Source organism: Octodon degus, unplaced genomic scaffold, assembly GCF_000260255.1.
Source record: "Octodon degus isolate 3935 unplaced genomic scaffold, OctDeg1.0 scaffold00035, whole genome shotgun sequence".
Lineage (NCBI taxonomy): Eukaryota > Metazoa > Chordata > Mammalia > Rodentia > Octodontidae > Octodon > Octodon degus.
In genome coordinates, this window is record NW_004524611.1 from 7,178,210 (window position 1) to 7,199,910 (window position 21,701).

At 43.1% G+C, this 21,701-nt stretch overlaps 1 protein-coding gene across 7 annotated transcripts in view; it reads left to right on the forward strand.

Annotated features, from left to right (window-relative positions):
* The window catches only part of Tpst1 (tyrosylprotein sulfotransferase 1), a 120,176-nt gene that overhangs the window by 23,672 nt on the left and 74,803 nt on the right, over nt 1-21,701 (forward strand). For all 7 annotated transcript variants that reach the window (XR_002820953.1, XR_002820954.1, XM_023714498.1 and 4 more), the window contains exon 2: nt 11,003-11,945. Coding sequence is in view for 5 of the 7 variants with exons in the window: in XM_023714498.1 (XP_023570266.1) it covers nt 11,101-11,945 (845 nt within the window). In the remaining 2 variants the exon portion in view is untranslated. The remainder of the gene's footprint in view (nt 1-11,002; nt 11,946-21,701) is intronic.

The following is a 21,701-nucleotide window of genomic DNA, read 5'->3' on the forward strand; positions in this document are numbered from 1 at the left end:
AAAAGAAAACCTATGAATTGGGACAAAATTTTAGTCAACTATCCTTCAAAGGACTTTTATTTAGAACATACAAAAAACTTAAAAAAAAAAATCAGGCCTCTCAAAATTCAAATACCCAATCTAAAAATGGGCATCTGAGATGAATACACATTTATAAGATGAAATATTAATGGCAAATAAAAATGAATTTTAAAATGTTCACAATCCGTGATCATCTGATAAATGCAAATTAAAACAACACTGAGATTCCTTGTCCTAGAAGGAATGGCTATCATCAGAAAATCAACCAATAAATTAAAAAAAAACCAATAAATTAAAAAAAATCAATACTTAGGGGCTGGAGAGATGGCTCAGTGGTCTAAGGCACCTACTTAGAACAAGCTTAGCAAAGCATCGGGGACCACGGTTCAATCCCCCAGCACCACATGCCAGCCAGCCTCGCCCCCTGGTGGGCTGAGCTGGCCACACACACACACACACACACACACACACACACACCACTCTCTCTCTCTCAAATAAATAAAAAATTAAAAAAAAAACCTATAAATTAGAAAATCAACCAATAACAAATGCTGAGAGAGGGCTGGGAAGATAGCTCAGTAGAATAAGTGCTTGCCTGGCAAGTTCAAGGTCCTGAGTTCAATCCCCGGTACTCCCAAAGGAAAAATAAATAAATAAATAAATAGTGAAACAAATGCTGAGAGGACTGAGGAAAAAGGAAACCCTTGTCCACTGTTAGTGGCAGTGTAGACTGGTACAACCTCTGTTGTTTGTGGAGATTCCTCAAAAATCTAGGATTAGAGTTCCCATTCGACCCAGCTATTCCCCTTCTAGGTATTTTCCCAGAAAAATTAAAAATACCATACCACAGCAATATCTATGTACCTGTGTTTATGGCAGAACAATTTGTCACAGCTAAATCTTAGAAACAACCCAAATGACAATCAACCAAAGAATAGATGAAGATGTGTTATTTTAATACAATGGAGTGTTACTAAGGTATAAAGAAAGATAAACTCAAGACTTTTATAGGTCAATGGATACAACCAGAGACATACTCATAAGTGAAATAAAGCAGACTTGCATGTGTAAACATCGTATTGGCTCCTTAGTGTAAGAACCTGAAAGAGTAAGTAAGATTCAAAAGGTACAACAGACATTGTGTAAGGGAAAGAAACGGCTCAAAAAGAAAGAACAGCTGGGATGGAGGAAAGGAGAAAAGGAGTGAAAAAAAAATATATATAGTACAAGATAACAAAAATAATTGTGTGCTACTAATTTCTATTCATTGAAAGGACTAGTTAGTGTTTATATTGTTTGATCAGCCTTACATGTCTGTATCTGGTAATCTGAGCAACTGCTTCACGGATAGCAGTATGCAATAAAATAACCATTGTTAATTTTCTGTCATCTTGCTTTGAAATTCTGATTTGTTTTTATTTTTTATTCTCTTTAAAAAAAATGTTATGCTTGAGCTTAACTTGTGCTCTTGTCTCCATTTGTGTCCTGAACATTAGGACCAGTTCTTTGTTTTTGACCAGCCTCTTTCCCTTGTGACCATGACATTTATTGATGTTTACTGTTTCAGTAGGAAGAGAAGGCCCAGTTGATTTTCAGAGACTATTAGCCATGGGACACACACTCTTCTTGCCACTTGCTCCCTGGTGTCCATGGTCCAGTGCCAGCCCCTGGTGTACAGCCAGGGAAACGGGGCCCTGGCTTGGTGCTCTGAGCTGGTGTAAAAGCGCATCTCCAATAAAATCAGCCATTTGAGTCAGGTTTGAATTCTTTTCTCAATGGCAAAGCTGTTGTTCAGAGTTAGCCCCTAGACCAGTGACAGCAAACCTTTTAAAGCTTTCAGTGATACGAGAAGGCCACTGCAGCACATGTGCCACACTTTTACCACTACTGCCTTAGACTTACTGGCCAGCTCAGACACATCACGTGATGAGTTTTCTTTTTTTCTTATAAGCTAGAAGTAAATGGAGAGACCAGGTAGAGTGGCACTAAAGTTCCTGTGTACCACATGGGTCGTCGTTGCGGATGGGCCTGGGGAGGAGGTCCTGATCAACAGGGGAGCAGTGTTTTAGGGGGATTGTTAAATTTCCCTGGCCTCCCTTTGGACCTGGACCATGGTCTCTTGCCTTACTATAGCAGCAGGAAAGCTGTGCGTGTGAGTGCATGTGCCTGGCCTGTGTGTGCAGTGTGTAAGGACATGGCCTTTGTTCCAGTATTTGGTGAATGATTCTAGTTTTGATGAGCAGTCTTCTGACTTTGCAGCTATTGGGGCTGGAGTTTAGCTCAGTGGCAGCGGGCTTGCTTGAGTTAGATCCCTATTGTTGTTGGGGGTGAAATGTGCAAGCTCTAAGTACAGAAGCCTGGTGTCAGCCCCTCCTCCACTGCGCAGCTCATTTGTGGGAGTCTGTTTCATTTGGCCTGCAGGAAAGAGCATCTATTAATAGTGATTGCTCAGATATGTTTGTTACAGAGTTTCCATGCTTTTTCTTTCCCTTGAAGATAAAAATGAGAGGCAGCTTTTATAGTGTTTCTAGATCAGCGCCAGCTCTATAAATGTCCCAGTAGAGAAAATATTGATCATGCTTGTCTGAAAATACATTGACCTGATATTTAAGGAAATGGAAAAAGGCCTCTGTACATGTGAGTACATGTGTATGCAAGTGTGCTTGTGTGTGTATACACTCGCATGTGGCACATGTTTGTAATCTCAGCATTCAGGAAACTGAGGCAGGAGGATTAACATGAGTTCAAGGCCAACCTGAGGGGCTGGTGAGATGGCTCAGTGGTCTAAAGCACCTACTTAGAACAAGCTAAGCAAACACAGGGACCGTGGTTCAATCCCCAGCACCACATGCCAGCCAGCCCCACCCCCTGGTGGGCTGAGCTGGCCACACACACACACACACACACACACACACACAATAAATAAATAAAAATAAAAAAAAAAAAAAAGGCCAACCTGAACTAAAGATCCTGTCTCAAAAACAAAACTCATAGTCACATTAACTTTTATAGTACTTTCCTCTCAAATCAAAGGACTATTTTTTCAAGAATTTGTGAAAAATTGTTATTAAATTGTGTTAATCTTGATTGTCACCTTGACTGGATGAAGAAACATCTAGAAGGCACTTCTGGTTCTGTCTGGGGGAGTCCTGGGGTGTGTCTCCCATCCCCTTTGGAGCTCACATCCTGCTGCCTGGTGTCTTTCCTGGTGTCTTTTTACACCGTTGGTTCTGAAGGATACAGTCTTGTCAGTTCTGAGATGCTTCAAGGCAGCTTTCCTCTTTCCCTGATGTAGTGCTTGGCATCTTTATACTGATTCTCAGATGCCCATTCTAATGAAAATGTGTATTTTAGTGTAACAGTAGCTGGCTGGGTCTCCATAGCTATGCTGGGGGTCTACAGGAGGCAATCTCTGTGTTTAGCCACTTGGTACGATGAATGACAAGGCAGATAGACTTGTGTCAAAGTTGAATTGGGTTTTACCCGTGTTATGTGCCACCCACATTACATTTTATGTACTTGTAATTATTTTATTGCATGTTTTCTTTTTTTTTTTTCTTGTAGAATTAATCTAATGCATTACAGTGGTGCCGGAAAAATTGATTTTATCACTTTGGTCAACAACTTCTGTTTTGTTTTTTGGGTTGTTTTTTTTTTTTGGCGGAACCAGGGATTGAACTCAGGCCCTTGCGCTTGCCAGGCAAGCACTTATTCTACTGAGCCATCTCCCCGTCCCTGATTTTATCACTTTGGGAGGAAGTTGAAAGTAAATCATCAGAGTGACAGCTCCTCATGATCACTTGAATCATGTGAGCCAAAGAAGTTAGCAAGTTATGGCAGAAACAATATAGAGATATGACAGAGAAGTACAGAATGAAAGCCTTGATGACATGAGGAAGAAAACAGTAGTATAAATAAGCATCTAACTAGTCAAAATGCTACAGGGCCAGGGATATAGCTCAGTGGCACAGTGCCTGCCTGGCAAGTGCAAGGTCCTGAGTTTGATTTCTGGTACAAAATAAATGCTACAAAATGGTCATATATACCTGAATGATCCATCAGTATGGGAAATTGTAAAAGCCAATATGCCACAGGATGTTTTGAACTTACGTTTTAATGAAACATAAAACATTCTATATCCATCAATAGGAATACTCAAAAATATATTTATTATGATATCTCACTATCTGAACTACAGAAGCCTTTAATGGACTTCATCATTCTAATCATCAGAATCTGAAGGATTTATGGAGAAGTGGTAGATATGGTGTTGAGCTTTGTAGGACAATTATGACACTCAAGAGATTTGGTTTCCTTCAAAATTGCCTACATTTTGATGACAAAAAGACCCCCTAAGAAATAAAAAAATCTATCTACTGGGCTGCTAGTCACTCATTTGTTGAAAGCTTTGTTTCAAACTGTCAAACAATTTATATACTGTCTACTGCTGAGCACTTGCATCATTTTGTGGCTCTTGAAGCTTTCAGCAGTTCATGTCAAGTAAGCTTTCCAAATATGGTATAAAAATACATGCCCTGGTACGTGCAAAGATATTTTACAACTTGAATTTAGAAATTTATCCTAGAACTCTGCCACCACATCTTTCTTCGTGCAATGGTGAAATAAACTATGACTTTGTAAATAGACCTATTGCAACTATTTCAAACAGCAACCAGATGTCACACTCGACAGTTATATTTTCATGCTGTTCTCATGTGTGAAAGCTGTCTTAGTTGTGATAATTGAAGTAAAGATTATTTTTTTCTGATAGAATGTTATTTGTATTTTTATTACAGTTCACATCGGAATTTATTTCTGCTGTTATTTTTTAGATGTAGTCAATAGTTGATGTAGAAAATGTTGATTTTTAGTCTAAACAATTTGTATTTGATATTTGATTTTATTGCTATTTCATTTTCCTGCTAAGTGGACATTATGTAATATAGTGGGAAGCCCCGACAAAAGAGGAAGACAAGAGAGGTGACAAGTATGGCCTGCCAAGCAGGAAAAGAAAGCTAAACGTGTGTGTTAGTGTAGGAGAAACTTGTGTATGGAATATGCAGTTATTATGAGTGAGGACTGCCTTAGTTGTGATAATTGAAGCAAAGATTATTTTTTAAAAATTATTTATTTATTTATTTATTTATTTATGTGTGTGGGGGGGCCAGCTCAGCCCACCAGGGGGCGGGCTGGCTGGCATGTGGTGCTGGGGGATTGAACCGTGGTCCCTGTGGTTTGCTAAGCTTGTTCTAAGTAGGTGCTTTAGACCACTGAGCCATCTCACCAGCCCAGCAAAGATTTCTATGGTGAGTTTTGTTTGTATTTTCATTGTATTTCACATCAGAATTTCTGTTATTTTTATTTATTATTTTCATGTATTTAGTACAGGGTCTACAGTGTCTCACTATGTAGATCAGGCTTGTGGAGTGATTCTCCTGTTTTCAGCCTCCCAAGTGCAGGGATTGCAGGCGTGAGCCACCATGCCCAGTCTCTGTCCCTGTCTCAGTGCGCCCCAGGGTCAGGGCTGGCTCTGGGGATCAGACCCTGGCTGCTGCACTCTGCCTAAGCAGACCCTTTAGTACGCTAAGTTACCTGGCTGACCTTCTCTGTTACTTTTAGATCTTGTAAGCAGGTAAATGATTGATGTTGAAAATGTTGATGTTTGTTCTACATACTCATTGCATATTAAAAATTTAATATTTTATTTTTCTGTTAAGCACACATTGTTTAATATAGTAAAACTCATAAAATTAAAGTTAATAATCTATCAGTAGAAATACTCCTAAAAAAATTACATGTGGTTGTTCTGTGCTCCCATGATGTGCCTTTTCTAAGAATCTGTCATGATGCCCCTGGGGTATTCATCTTTTCAGCATTGATGCTGTCCTTTGCCCTAACTTTGCAAGTGCTTTGTTTTTGACAAAACTAGAGACTTTTTGTATCATTTGGGTCTGTCTTCTCCTGATTATCCATGTAGATATGTAGATCAGGCTAAAAGTAACAAGCAGTACCCATGCCACACCTTGAATGTTGGGCTGCCCTGGAATTTCCTCTGCTAGATCAGGTAGTCCATTGCCCTTAAATTCAGTCTCCTGCAGACTGAGGACGTGGGCAAAATGGAGACAGATTTTCTGCTGGAGTTGAATACATATGGCCTCTAGTCCTACTGCCAACAGAGTCCCTGCTCCCAAATGAAAACCTTTGAATCTGGCTTTCTGTCTGTATTCTTATCTTCTGGCCTTTTGAGCTCTGTTCACAGTATTCTAGGGATTCTCTAGCTTGCCTCTCTGAGCTTTTCCAAACTCTTTTATCAAGAAGTCCCTAAAACTTCTGAGCCATGTGGTCAGGTACCTCATTCCCGAATACCACTTTTTTATATTGGCCACTTTTTCATTGCTGGACAAAATACTCAATACCCACGATTTATTTATTTATTCATTTTTAAATTTTATTTATTTAGTGTGTGTGTGTGTGTGTGTGTGTGTGTGTGGCCAGCTCAGCCTACCAGGGGGCGGGGCTGGCTGGCATGTGGTGCTTGGGGATTGAACCATGGTTCTGGTGCTTTGCTAAGCTTGTTCTAAGTAGGTGCTTTAGACCACTGAGCCATCTTACCAGCCCAATACCCACGATTTAAAGGAAGATACTTTGGCTGATGGTTTTTCAGAGGATTCAATCCATGATTGGTTGACTCCATGGAAGGAGCAGCTTGGCAGAGGAAAACCCATTGTAGCCGGGAAGCAGAGAACAGAGGGAGCAAGTAGGGCAAGAATGCAGCCTGCCAGGCCACACCCCAGTGACCCATCCAGCCAGGCCGCCCTCCTAACAGTGCATCCTGCTACTGAGCCCATCTACAGATGAACCCACTGATGGGTGGTACAGCGCCCCTGGGATCCAGTTGCCTTCCACACACGTGAGCTTGGGGGCACATTTTAGATCTCAGCTATGTCATGCAGTGCCATACCCTGTACTTGCTGTATAAGGTATCATTTTCCAGTGCCTTGCCCTTACCTTGGCCCACCTACTTCTTCCTTCTTGAAACCTTGCAAAACCTTCTCACCAAAAGCACTTCGTCATATCCAGTTGCTTTGTTTGGAATACTCTTTCCTTCCCACCACCTAACTCCCACTCATTCTTCAAATCATAGCCTAAGCACCGTTTTAAAAGACAGATTTCTCCTATTCTTTTTAAAATATTGATTTATCTTTTCGTAGTTAGAAAAGCAACATATGTGTCACTATGACATATTTAAAGAATACACACACACACACACACACACACACACACACACACGAAAACCAGAGGACAATACTTAATATATTGGGGACATCCAATGCCAGTTTGTTATTTGGTCCTTTGTGCTGTGTTTGGAAGCCTAAAAAACTATTTCTTACATATTTAAATTGCAGCACATGTCCAGATGGGGTTTTCCTTTGTTATGCTTGAAACACAGGCTCTTAGCGTTCTTGACTGTCTTTTCCAGTCCAGCAAATCCAAGTGAGTTTATTTTTATACATATGCGTGTGTGCGCGCGCGCTTGCTTCTGTGTGTGCGTGTGTGTGTACACACACTTGTAATGTTTTAGTTTCTTCAGCCAATATGGACTCTTCTAAAGTTGAATTTTAATTCTGTTTTCTATTGACTTTTTTTGTCATTGTGTTTTTCTTCCCAGCGTCTCTCTTTCCAGCTGAATACTGGAACAACAGCATAAGTGTGCCTTTTGTATTATGGAGACATTTTTCTGTTTGGACCTTTCAATGGCATCTTGCTACCAGTTATCTCAATTAACACTAGTTTCTTGGCGCTCTTTTTCTTATTAAACCTGTCTTTTAATCTGAACTTATTCTTTGTGATTCTTGAGTCTTGATTGAAACTTTATATAGTGCTTGACACAATAATATCCTCTAATATGTAACAATGAGAGTGAATACATGAATAAGCACAGACAGGATCTTTGTTGGTATATCCTATAGAGACCATTAAAATAGGTTCTAGTAATGTGTTCTCTTTCTAAAAGCAGCTGTATTGAGGTGTGATTTGTATAATCATAAAATGCCCATTGTGACGTCTAACCCAATGATTTTTATTAGATTGTAGAGAGTTATGCAACTGTGACAACAGTCCAGGTTTAGAACATTTCAGTTACTGTAGTGAGTTCTTTTATGCCTGTTTGCAATTAAATCTTTGCTTCTGAGCCCTGCTTTGTGTCCCTGTCAAGTTGCCTTGTGTGGACACTTCATGTAGATATGTGCTAATTTCATACATATGCACAAATATAAACATGCACACACATATACATATATATGCTTTTATACTAGTTTATATATCAACAGTTTTTTAAGTAAAGTATATAGATCCTTGGATAACTTTCAGTTTGAGATTTCATTGTGAGGGCTCCTTTCCTAGGAGTCCTCTCTTCCCTCCTGTGGCTGAGAGGCCAGGGCTCATTCGCTGCTTATCCGACATCACAAGCCAGTGGGTCTGTGTGGGTAGGGAGCCTATTCACAGTTGAGGCTGCTTTCAGATCTGCCCTGGCTTGTACTTTACACTGGTCCTTTTGTGTCTCCTTCATACCTGTGTGCAGGCTCAGGATTGACCCAAACTTGTCCCCACTGTGTCTTGCAACCTTAGCTCGTAGAAGTGTTCTTGTTGCTTTCCTCCCCGCCCGCGGTCCATCATTCACACTGATGGTGCAAGTGGCAGGTGTGTGCTGGGCACTGCCCCAGATGCAAGTCCCCTCCACCCCAGTGCCAAGCAAGTCAGCGGCCCTGGTGGCTTGCCTTGCCCTACCCGTGCCTGCAGAACCTTTGCACCTACAAGTGGGGAGGTGAAAGGTGAGAGTGTCCCTTCACAGACGTTGTTTTTTACCTAATTTTCACGCTTTTCAAGCATGAATCATTTTCAGGCCACTAGAACCCTTTGATTTGCAGAGTACTAAAAGGGTTGTAAGTTTCATCAAGCTTTATAATTGGCTGTGAGGAGAGGAAAGGCCTACTGCATGAAAGTCCTGTCACTCAGAGTCTATTTTTCCAGCACAGTTGGTCATTGCCCCAGGTGTACTCACTGTGTTAGAACCTGCCAGAAACTCAGATCCTAGAGGGTGGGTGGGTGGGGGTGGAAGGTAGGGGTTGACTTTAAGGAATTGGCTCATGTGATTGTGGACCTGGTGGGTCAGAGATCTACACAGCAGTGAGGAAGCTTTTGTGGTCTTGACTGCAAGTTCTGCAGGTCAGCAGCATGGAGCGGAGAGGGAGAAGAAACTGATTCAGAACTGCTGGCTCATGTGACTGGGGAGAGGGGCTGGCAAGTGTGGACCCCACAGGGCAGTTGGGCAGACGCGAGCTGATGCTGTGTCTTGAAGCAAGTTCCACAGATCACTAGCTTGGAAACAGGCACGTGTGTGTGTGTTGTGGTCTGGAGATGAGTTCCTTCTCTTCCCAGAAACCTCAGTGTTTTAGTTGTTGGATGAGGCCCTCCTGTATTATGTGGGAGAATCTGGCTGACTGCAAATCTGTGAATTTAAATACCCACCACATCAAAAAAAAAAAAAAAATCTTTCACAGCAATATTTAGAGGGAAGTTTGGCCAAACAGCTGACCACTTAGTCAAGTTGACACAGAAAAGTATAGTCCAGTTACCGTCTGCTTCCTAGTGTGTGGCCAGTGGTTTGGCCCATGTGTGTCTGCAGGTTGGGGTGCCAAATGTGCCCAGATCTTGCCCATGTGCCAAGCCTCAATTATAGGCTACTCAAGGCTCTTCTGGGATATTTCCTGTCACCTGCTCAGGCTCTTGTGTGCTTTGCATGTGAGTTCCTATGGCTCACAATACTCAACACTCTTCTCCGCTATTTTCTTTTCAATTTTTTTTATTTTTTTAAAATCTAGTACTGTTTAATGAGCCCAGGGCCTTGCACATTCTAAGCAAGCTCAGGAGCACTGAGCTACAGCTACAGCCTTTAAAATTTTTTTCAATTTGGGGACGGGGTCACTAAATGACGCAGGCTGATCTCAACTTCCTGAGCAGCTGGGATTGCAGATATAAACCACCACACTCCTTGCTCTTGCTCTCTCTCGCGCTCTCATGCTCTCGCGCCCTCGCTCTCTCTCTGTCTTTGGTACAGGGTCTCACCATATGGCTTGGACTTGTAGTGATCCTCCTGTCTCAGTCTCCTCAGTGCTGGGATTATATAGGCATGCACCACCATGCCTGGTTTCGGTGGCCTGGCATGGCACGTGGTACTAGGAATTGAACTCAGGACCTTGTGCTTGCCAGGCAGGCACTTAGACCACCGAGCTATCTCCCCATCCTCCCTCTTGGTTTCTGTACAGCTTTGCAAGATCTTGCAGATGGACTTAAATGGCCCTTTGACTCCTCGCCTATTTCTGTTGAGGCATTGGTCGCATTTCGTTGTCCTTGTTTGCATGTCTGCCTGTGCTGAAGACTTTGCTTCTCAGAGCAGAAGAGGCCTCTGTACTGCTGCCCTGTTCTAGTTTGTCTTCGGCTAAGCCTAGCTATCTGGTCTGCAGCACCTAAATTAAGTTGTGGTATGAATATGCTGAATGTCCATTAGAGATTTGGAAGTTGTGTTTGGTATTTCTTCTGTGATTTCTCTTTATAGTAGAATGTGGAGATAGTGACCATTAGGCAGTATAGCAAATGTGGATACAAAGTGGTCAGCCTTGGGGTGGATTCCAAACATGTGTGGGTACATTAGTAATCTGCTTGACTCTGAGAGAAATGGTTGTGTTTATTTTTTCATTCTGTGCCAGATACAAAGCTTCCCATTTGTTGCATTAAGAAAAGCTGTTTCTCATTATAAACACTGATCTGTTCGTACTCATATTTGTGCATGTAATGTCCTAAGATATCAGTGCGTCCAAGACTGCTTCACCTTCTTTCTAGCTGCAGTGCCGCGGAGGTAACTGGCGACTAACTAGTAAACAATTATAATATGATAAAAGGGCCTTTTTCCTTTTTCTACTAGGTGTTCATCTTGCTCAAGTAGACTCTCCATGGCCTGAACATTTTTTGGAGATTGTTTTGAGCACAGTATCTGTTTACTAACAAGACAGCCACACCAAGATGGTTGGGAAACTGAAGCAGAACTTACTCTTGGCCTGCCTGGTGATTAGCTCTGTGACCGTGTTTTACCTGGGCCAGCATGCCATGGAATGCCATCACCGCATAGAGGAACGGAGCCCTCCCATCAAGCTGGAGAGTGTGAAGTCGACTGTGCGAACCAGCCTGGACCCCAAAGCCAACAAGACCTTTGCCTACCACAAAGATATGCCTTTAATATTTATCGGCGGCGTGCCTAGGAGTGGAACCACTCTCATGAGGGCCATGCTGGATGCGCACCCGGACATCCGCTGTGGAGAGGAAACCAGGGTCATTCCTCGCATCCTGGCCCTGAAACAGATGTGGTCACGATCTAGTAAAGAAAAGATCCGCTTGGATGAGGCTGGTGTCACCGACGAAGTACTGGACTCTGCCATGCAAGCCTTCTTACTAGAAATTATAGTGAAACACGGGGAGCCGGCCCCTTATTTATGTAACAAAGATCCCTTTGCCCTGAAATCCTTAACGTACCTTGCTAGGTTATTCCCCAATGCCAAGTTTCTCCTGATGGTCCGAGATGGCCGGGCGTCAGTACATTCAATGATTTCTCGCAAAGTTACTATAGCTGGATTTGACCTGAACAGCTATAGAGACTGTTTGACCAAATGGAACCGTGCCATAGAGACTATGTATAATCAGTGTATGGAGGTTGGTTACAAAAAATGCATGTTGGTTCACTATGAACAGCTTGTCCTGCATCCTGAGCGGTGGATGAGAACACTCTTGAAGTTCCTGCATATTCCATGGAATCACTCAGTACTGCACCACGAAGAGATGATTGGGAAGGCGGGGGGAGTGTCTCTGTCAAAGTGAGTAGAAGTTCTGTTTTTAAATTTTTATTTAGCTAATCAAGGTATGTATGTGTCTATATATGCATGTGCGTGTTGTATATGTAACATATGTATATATTTAAATCTGTCTTACAAAAGATAAAGCTTCAATGATGGATTTTTTTGTAGTTAATTCTCTACCAGTTCACAGTATATTCTTCCATTCATGCAGTTCATTTGTTCATTTATATACTGTCTTTTATTTATTTATTGTGCAGTACAACAGATTAAACCCGGGAACACACACATGCTCAGCAAATTCTCTGCCCCTGGGCTATATCCTTGGCCCTATATTTTCTTGATGGATGTAAATCCAATTTTCAGGCAGTGAAAGCCTTTTTTCACTGAGCTCAGGCGTTAGGCGTTAGTGTCTGTCATTCAGCTTAATGACTTCCGATTTTTGATTTTTTGATTTTTAGATCAAAAATTGATCTTCATAAAGATAGTTTGCTTTTGTGTGATGGAAGGTTAATACCAGACAGTGTTTTTTCAAAAATTTTGCACCACAGATCCATGACTAGAACCTTCTAGTGCTTATTCTAAGATTCTTGCAACTATATGAATTTTTATTTATTTTTTCTATTTTAGGGAAGGGTCTACAGGGTGTTCAGGGTCTCACTACTAGATCAGACTCGTAGTGATCCCCTGTTTACAGCCTCCCAGGAGCTGGGATTACAAGCGTGCACCACCACGGCCAGTCTCAATCGCCTGTCTCAGTGCATACCTGGGGCAGGGCTGGCATGGCAGGCCCAGAGATTAAGCCCCTGGCCCCTGTGCCTGCTTGCACGCGCTTTAATCTGCTGAGCTATTTGGCCGGCCTCATGGATTAGCTTTGCTTACACTTGCACTTCATATAAATGCAGTCATGCATAGGGTCTGTGCCTGGCTTCATTCAGTTTTATGTGTGACACTGATCCGTGTTGTTATAATTAGCAGTGTAGTCCCTTCATTTTTATTTCTCTGTGGTATTCAAGGAGGTAAACGACAGTTTATTCATTCTTCAATTGATAGCTATTTGAGTTATTTCCAAGTTTATGTCATTATTTATAAAATTTCATTTTACTTTTGGTAGCGATAAGCAGCGTTTCTTTTGAGCATACACTAATGACTAAAGTTAACAGATTGTATGTAGTATATGCGGACGCACACAGGCAAACATACCCAAACAGACTAAAAGCTTTTTTGTCTACCCCTCCCCCATATTGGGGATTGAACTGGAGAATTTCTCACTGAGGTACTTACCTAGTCCTTTATTTTTTTTTAAACAGGGTCATAGCCAAAGATGGTGGATGGAAAGTTACGCAGGGGATAGATAAGTCAGAGATTCTTACTCCTGATAAGCCAGGGTCGTGTGTGTGTGTGTGTGTGTGTGTGTGTGTGTGTGTGTGTGTGTGATGAGAAACTTAATCATTAATGGGGGCTGTTGTAATTTGTGTCTAGGTGTCCCCACAAAGCCTCAGGCAGTCATGGGGCAAACTTCTAGAATTTGTGATTAACTCATGATCCACTGGGATTATGGGTGTGTGTGCTGCTGAGATTATGGGTGTGGATGCTGCTGGGATTATGGGTGTGAGTGCTGCACCCAACCTGGGGAGGACAGCTTGAATGGCATTTATGGGAGACAGACTTGCTCTCTGTAGCCTTTTTTGCCCCTGCGCCTTCCCTTTTGCTCTTGCTCTCTTATGCTTTGCTGCCACCATGAATGGGTGCTCTCTGCCATGTGCCGCTCTGCCTTGGAGCCAGCTGAGTATGGACTGAAATCTCCACTGACTGTGAGCTAAATAAACCTAAACTTCCTTCATTTTGGGTGTCAAGTGTTTGTCCCAGCAATGAGAGAAGAGTAACCGAGACAGGGGGTTGCTAAAATATCTTATCAGCGTTCTTTGCTAGAGATGAAGTTTATAAAGAATGATGGGCTTAGGAGAAGGTTCAGGAGGTAAAGGTTTGCAGGCATTCAGGATCTTTGCTATTTTGAAAGTTTGGGGCCGGGTGTGGTAGTACATACCTATAATCTCAACACTGGGGAGACTAAGGCATGAGAATCGCTGAGAGTTGGAGGACTGCCTAGGCTACAAAGTGAGTTCAAGGTCAGCCTGAACTGCGTGGTCTCAGAAAGCAAAAAAAGAAAAAAAGTTTAAATTTTTGTATCTTACAAGATTAACAGAGAAAGATAACTAAGCATCCACTTAAAGATTTTCTAAAATTTAAGGAAAAAAATATATTGTGAGTACATAGAGAACAACATTCTATATTTATAAAAATTATCAGCACTGTAAAAGCATGTATAGCTAATGGCATGCAGATTAGGATTACCTGAGCTCCACTAGCTCAGATTGAAGTATTCTAGAAAAATTTTATAAATATCACCCCCTCCACCACCACCAAATTACTAGAGAGTGAATCTGCTGATTTCTCATTGCTTAGATTCGGGACGGCAGTGGACGGGCCTCTGGAGATCTCGGTGTTAATAGTGGAGGAGACCAAGAGATGGGGGTGGGGGGTGGAGAGAGCCAGGCAGGGGAAGGGATAAGAAAGGAATGAAGATGTGTGATTTCAGGATACCATCTTGGCACAAGGAATGTGATCGTGCTGGCCTGAAAACATGGACTAAACAAATAATGTAGGCGTTACATGCTGCCTGGGACAATGGGTCCTTACAGGGGACACGGAGGAAATAAAGTGGCTGAGAGCCTGAGCTGGAGCGGGAGGGTGGACCAAGCAAGGGAACAAAGCAGCCGGGCAAAGGAAGGCATAAGAGGAAAGCAGCGCTGCACGTTAGGTTTGTCGGTAAAGAATGAATGGAAGCGGAGAGAAAGTAAAGAAGAAAGCAAAATCTTCTTTCCTGGAGGATATAATAATTGGTACTAAAGAGCAGGCATTGTTGGATATTAAGTTACTTATTAATTTGGATTAGATTTTTTTAACAGATACTAGAGATCCAAAATGATAAAGATTTCAAAGAAATCATAGTTACTGTGTGACGGATGGCACTCAGGGCTGTCTATCTTGCTCCGCAGCCATCTGTCACCTGGACTGTGTCTGTTGTGGCTCCATCATCCCACGACATGGACTCGAGCTCACTCCCCTTCATCCATATCTGAAAGAGTGGGTGGAGAGGGGCTGTATGTGAAAGAGGGGACGTTTAATGTTCTTTGAGAATGTTTCCTGCAAGCCTCCAGGTAGCGTTTCTTGCTTTCCACTGGCTATAACTTAATTATATTGCCTTATGTAACTGTAAGAAAAGCTGGGAAGTCGGACATGGTGGTGCACGTCTGCGATCCCAGCACTCAGAAGGCTGAGGCAGGAGGATCACTGGAAGTTTAAGACCAGCCTAGGCTACAAAGTGAGCTCAAGGTGAGCCTGAACTACATAGTAATACCCTGTCTCAAAATGATTAAAAAAAAAAAAAAAGAAGGGAAGGCAAGCATGCTGAAAAATATAGTTTTTATTCCAGTTAACTGTGCCCAGTGAAATTTTTTTCTTTTTTTGTACCAGGGATTGAATTTAGAACCTTATAATTGCCTGGCAGGTGCTTATGCCACTGAGCTATCTCTCCTGGGCCTAGGCTTTTTTTTCTTATGTATTTATTTATTTATTGTATTTGGTACAGAGTCTCAGTATGCAGCTCAGACTCCCAGTAATCCTCCTGTTTTCTGCCTTCCCAGCGCTGGGATTATAGGCGTGAAGCACCACGCCTGGCCTAGGGGTGGGGCCATTGCAGCATGTGGTGCCAGGGATCGAACCCTGCTCTCTGTGCTTGCCTTAGTCCACTTAGCTATGTCGCTGGCCTTCTGTGGTTTCTTTTATAAGAAGAGTAGGTTGTATCAGTCAGGATTGGCAGGTAGCAAGCTTCATTATTTAATGATCACTTACCGTGTGCCAGGCCCTGGAGCCAAAAGTCTCTGCCCTAAGGAAACACAGGATCTAAAGGAAGGCACAGATTCTTAAATAGGGCACTGAGGAAGAACTACTGAAAACCAAACAGATACTTAACCCAGTCTGGGGTGTTCAGAAAAGCCTTCCAAGGCCAGTGTGAAAGCTTGCTTTCCACATCCTTGGTACTGCTGACCTTTGGGCCCATGTGGTTCTTGGGGGTGCTTTTTAGCTGCATCCTAGCTTCTACTCTGTAGGTGAAAGCAGCTTCCCTTTCCCATGACCTAAACTGTTTACAAGCAAAACTGTTTCTGGACATGGCCCAAGCCCCAGTTGAGGGCCATTGACCTGAAAGCTGAGCAGTAGAACAGATAAAGGGGGGAGTGTCTAGGGCTGACTTGTGGAATATCATGCTTCAGGGATGTCCTTGCTTGGCTGTCCGGGTCGCCTTTCCTCTTCCCTAGCCAGATGGACGTTCCATGAGCCACACCTCCTGGGAGCAGCCTGGCTTCATCTAACTGGTCTGCAGGTCCCCGGGTAAGAGATGAAGTGGAGTACTTCCTCCCTGCGGCTGCTGACCCAGGACAGGGCCTCCAGATGACCTGAGGCCTGGTTCACCGTGAGACATCAGACCTGTGGAGGACCCTGACCACCCCACTAGTGGAAATCACCCGGCACAGCCCCACTTGAGGCAGAATATGGTATTTGTTTTTCATTGGCTAATGTAATTTTAAAACTAATAAAGCCAATCCACCAGGCAGTAGTCATTAAGAAGTTACAGTATGAACAAATTAACAAAGATGAGAAACTGGTCCCTCTGGAGAAATATGGGCTGTTTGCTTTTGTGGGGGAGTTCATTTCCAGGCAGGAAGTAGTAGGAAGTAAGGCCTGAGGGAGGAGGGGCTGGGGGCCTTAGAGTGTGTGTTGGAGAGCTAGAATTTTTATCCTAAAAACATTTGCTTTCATATTTCTCTTTCTTAGCAATGGAAGGATACTTTTCTCAAATGAAGTCTCCTAAGGGACCTTAGTACTTAAAGGATTTTAGAGGTAACATGGCTCTGAGGCCACATTTAATTTTGTCTGGATTTAACAAAACTGAAGCAAAACTGCAGTGTTGCAATTGCAAAGTTTTAATTTTGTTTTCAAAAGAAAAAATGATTATGGTGCCTTTTTTTCTTTTCTTTCTTTCTTTCTCTTTTTTTTTTTTTTTTTTGGTACTGGGCATCAAAGTCAGGACCTTGAGCTTGCTGGGCAGGCGTTTACGCTGCTGAGCTATATCTCCGGGGGCCCCCAGTTCTTTTTCTTTTGAGACAGGGTCTCACTAAGTTGCCTAGATGGGAGTTGAACTTATGATCCTCCTGCCTCAGCTTCTTGGAGTGCTGGGACTACACATACCTGGCCCCGTGCCCAGCTAGGGCCCATCACTGCATATCACATTGGTGATTCAGTCTCAGTGTATGAATTTAGGGGGACACCAACAATCAGTCCATAGGAGGGCACAAAATTTAGATCACTGGGATGTAGAAATAATTTTTTTTATTTAAAATAAAAGCCTGTTTTACAGTATTTGACTGAGCTGTAGCTTGTGGCAGTTTGGTCTGTAATTAGAATAACCTATAAACCTGGTTAACTATTTTCAAAGAAGAACCAAGCACATCATGAGTATTAGAGCCCATGCCTATGCAGATACTGTAGAGGAATTCATTCCTCCATTTCCTGGATTCCCTGGATAATGAAGGATTTTACTGCTTTCAGCAACATATTCCATTCCATCATTGCTATCAGGTTTTCAAGCATCGGAATCACCTGGAGCCCCTCCCCCCATTTTTAATGTATTTGGTTGTTACAGGGTCTCACTATACAGTTTGGACTCATAGTGATCCTCCTGTTTTCAGCCTCTCCAGGGCTAGGATTACAGGCTTACGCCGCTACACCAGACTCTAGCTGGCTCAGCTGCCCTGGGGGGTAGGGCTGGCAAGGCATGTGGTGCCAGGGATCGAATCCCAGTCCCTGTGCTTGCCTAAGCAGGCACTTTAGTCCTCTGAAGCCTTTTGATACTAGATCTGAAGTTTCTGATTCAGGGGTTATAGGGTAGGCCCCAAACCTTGTGTGTAACAGGTTCCAGTGATAATATCTCTGGTCTGGAGGTTTCACATTGCGAACCCCTGCCCCAAATCATGCTGCATTTCTTCTGCTTCACGTGAAGATTCTCACACCGTGCCTCTTGTTCTCAGGCCGCAGCCATGCTGAAGTAAGTGCAGCAACTCCAAGGTGCTGCCCATGTCCTGGTGCAGTTCCTCTGGGCGCACTCCTCCATCTGCAGAGCCCTCGCTTCTTCCGCTGGCCAACTCCTAGCTATTTTCCTCATTCAGCTCCAGGCCTCCCTGTCCAAACGTGCTTCCTATGACTGGTAGGTTGGCCAGTAGAAAAAGCGTTCTGATTTTTAAGTGGGTCAGACCTGTATTTAAAATCTTTCATTCACATGAATGTGTCTGTAACCCTAAGGTACTGCCCCCCCCTTCTGTGTCTCTATTTTCTAATGGAGATGATGGTCTTGCCTACGTCTTATCCCATTCGGTTTTGGGATTGGCCCTTTCATACTTGCCTGCTGGCACTTTTGGTGTTTCAGCTTTATTGAGGAAGGACTCAGAGGTTGAGGAATTTGTTGTCAGTTCCACAGTTGGGCACAGACATGGACCTGGCCTTTCTATCTTTAGAATCTGTGCTCCTTATCCCCGTGTAGTGTGTCCTGTCAGGACCTGTGGAGGGAAATAAATGCTCAAGAGGTGCTGTCCAGACCCAGGCTTTGGAGTCAGGCAGCGCTAGACCTGATCACAGCTCTGTCCTTTATTAATTGTGATCATGGGTGAGTTGCATGGTTTGCTGAGTCTTATCTCATCCCTTCTTTACTTTTCTTATCCTGAAGATGGGATGATGATAGTGGTACCCTGTTAGGGATGGTAAGCATATGGTTGCCATGGAGATTACATTGTAAAGACTGTAATACCCTTAGCCAAGTGTCTGGTGTGTAGTAAGGATTGAAAATGTTACCTGTTATCGTTACTATTATTGTTAGGATGATAATTGTACCTGTTGGGGTGCTGATAATACTCTACATTGTAGAATTTTTTTTCTTTTGAAAGAGGGTCTTGCTATGTAGTTCAGGCTGGCTTTGTGCTCACTTTTGTAGCCCCCAGGCTGATCTTGAACTTGTAGTGGTCCTCTTCTCTCAACTCCTGAGTGCTGGGATCACAGGTGTGCACCACCATGCCTGGCACAGCATGCAGGGCCAGGGATCAAACTCAGGATGTTGATCTTGCCACATAGGTACTTATTCCTCTGAGCTATCGCCCCAGCTCCTACTTCATAGAATTCTTTTTTTTTTTTTTTCCAGAACCTGGAAACTGAACTCAGGCCCTTGTGCTTGCCAGGGAAGCACTTATTCTACTGAGCCATCTCCCCAGCCCTTCATAGAATTCTTATAGAGATTAAGTTTAAATTATTTCAAAGCCTTTAGAATGGTACCTGGATATGAGACCCAGTCCTAGCCCAGGCCTGGTGAATGTGTGGGAGAGCTTCCTGTTACCCTGCGCCTGTGGGACCTCCTGGTCCCAGCCCAGGCGCAGCATGGGTGAGACCCTCTTCCACCCCTTTGGGACCCCCCTCCCACCACTCCGCAGCACTCCCCCACCCCGCCCGCTGAGTAGGAATTTCTGCCGTGTTCCAGGAACACCCAGACCCAGTCCTAGCCCAGGCCAAGTGAGTGTGAGAACTTCTGGCTACCCTGTGCCGGCGGGACCTATTGGTCCCAGACCAGGTGCAGCTTGGGTGAGACCCTCTTCCACCCCTTTGGGACGCCCCCCCATGACTCCATAGTACCTCCCCCAACCCGCCCGCCGAGTAGGAATTTTTGCCCCATTCCAGGAACCCCCAGATCCAGTCCTATCCCAGGCCCAGTGAGTGTGTGGGAGAGCTGCCTCTCCCCACTACTCCACCTTGTCCCCTCCAGACTCAGCTCAGGCCTGGCATACAGGCCTGGGTGAAACCCTGCAGCTGCAATCCTGCAGAGAGTGTAGGGGACAGAACCACCCAGCTAGTCCAGGAGCAGAACATCTTGCCAGAGGGGCACAACAGGTTCACCCCCAAGGGCAGCAACAGGAAAGAGCTGAGCACAGCAGCCAGACCCAAGCCAGGCACAGCTGGATAAATCTAAACTTTGTAGATTTGTACCTGAACTTTAGTAGGTGCTAAGGTTATAACTGCAACAAAGATCTACAACAAAGGTCAGAGGACAGTGCTACACAAAATGATGAGAAGGAACAAAATACAATCTCCGAACCCAAGCCCACCCATAACAAGTGCAGAGGACACTACCTCAGCTCAAATATATGAATTGATAGTGTCGATAGTAAATAAGCAACAGCAGAAAGTCATAGAGGATCTCAGAGTGGAATTCTTTTCTACTAGCTCAGCTTAAATGTATGAATTAATAACATCGATAGTAAATAAGCAACAGCAGAAAGTTATAGAGGAACTCAGAGTGGAATTATTCTGAAATAAAAAAGAATTCTCAGAACTCATAGCATCTCAAGTAAAGAATCAACTACAGAAACATACGGAGGAAACCCAATCTGAAAAAAACACTGCAGTAGGGGCTGGTGAGGTGGCTCAGTGGTCTAAAGCACCTACTTAGAACAAGTTTAGCAAAGCACAGACCGCGGTTCAATCCCCCAGCACCACATGCCAGCCAGCCCCGCCCCCTGGTGGGCTGAGCTGGCCACACACACACACACTCACACACACACATAAATAAATAAATAAAATTAAAAAAAAAAACACTGCAGTAAAAGAATTTATAACTGCTTCTAAAGAAGACATTGATAAAAAAAAACAGAGATTAGAAAAATGACACATTCCTTGAATGAGCAATACAGGAAAGAAATAGATCGCATGAAGCAGAGTCAAAGAGATATAGAGGAAATTAAAATCTCAATCACAAGCTTGCAAAACCGTTTAAGTGAAAGTGAAGACAGAGTTTCAGATCTTGAAGACGCTGGTGCAGCTAGTGAAAAGGTAAGAAAGGATCTCTTAAAAACAACGAGGATGCAGGAAAGAATAATCCATCACCTGCAAGATGATGCAAAGATGAACAATGTGAGACTAATAGGCATCAATGAGAAAGAAGGAGTCAATACAAATGACATTAAAAAAATACGGGCAGAAGTAATAGCAGAAAACCTCCCAAATATGAGGAAACAATCTGATATTCAGGTAACCGAAGCATACAGAATGCCAAGTAACCTCAACCCAATGAAAAACAAACTGAGACATATAATAGTCAAGATCCCAGAAATTCAGCACAAGAATAATCTGCTGAAAGCCGCTGGAGAAAAGAAGCAGATCACATTCAAAGGAAAACCCATCAGAATTACGGCCGACTTCTCTTCACAAACCACGAAGGCAACAAGAGCATGGAGCAGAGTACTCCAAGTCCTCTATGAAAACAAATTCCAGCCCAGACTACTATACCCTGCAAAACTTTCTTTCAAATTTGATGGAGAAGTGAAATACTTTCATGACAAAGAACAGCTAAACAATTTCCTGATGACAAAGCCAACCCTACACAGGCTACTGAAAGATGTTCTAGAAAGGGACCAAAATGATTAGAACTCCATGAATGAGATCAGAAGCAACCAACTAAATAGGGCATGCAATTAAACACAGGAGAAAAAGGAGTAAATGACAACAGGTAAATAACATGTCAATTGTAAGTCAATACATCTCAATTCTAACCATCAATGTACATGGACTCAATTCACCAATTAAGAGAAATAGACTGGCACAGTGGATTAGGAAACAAAA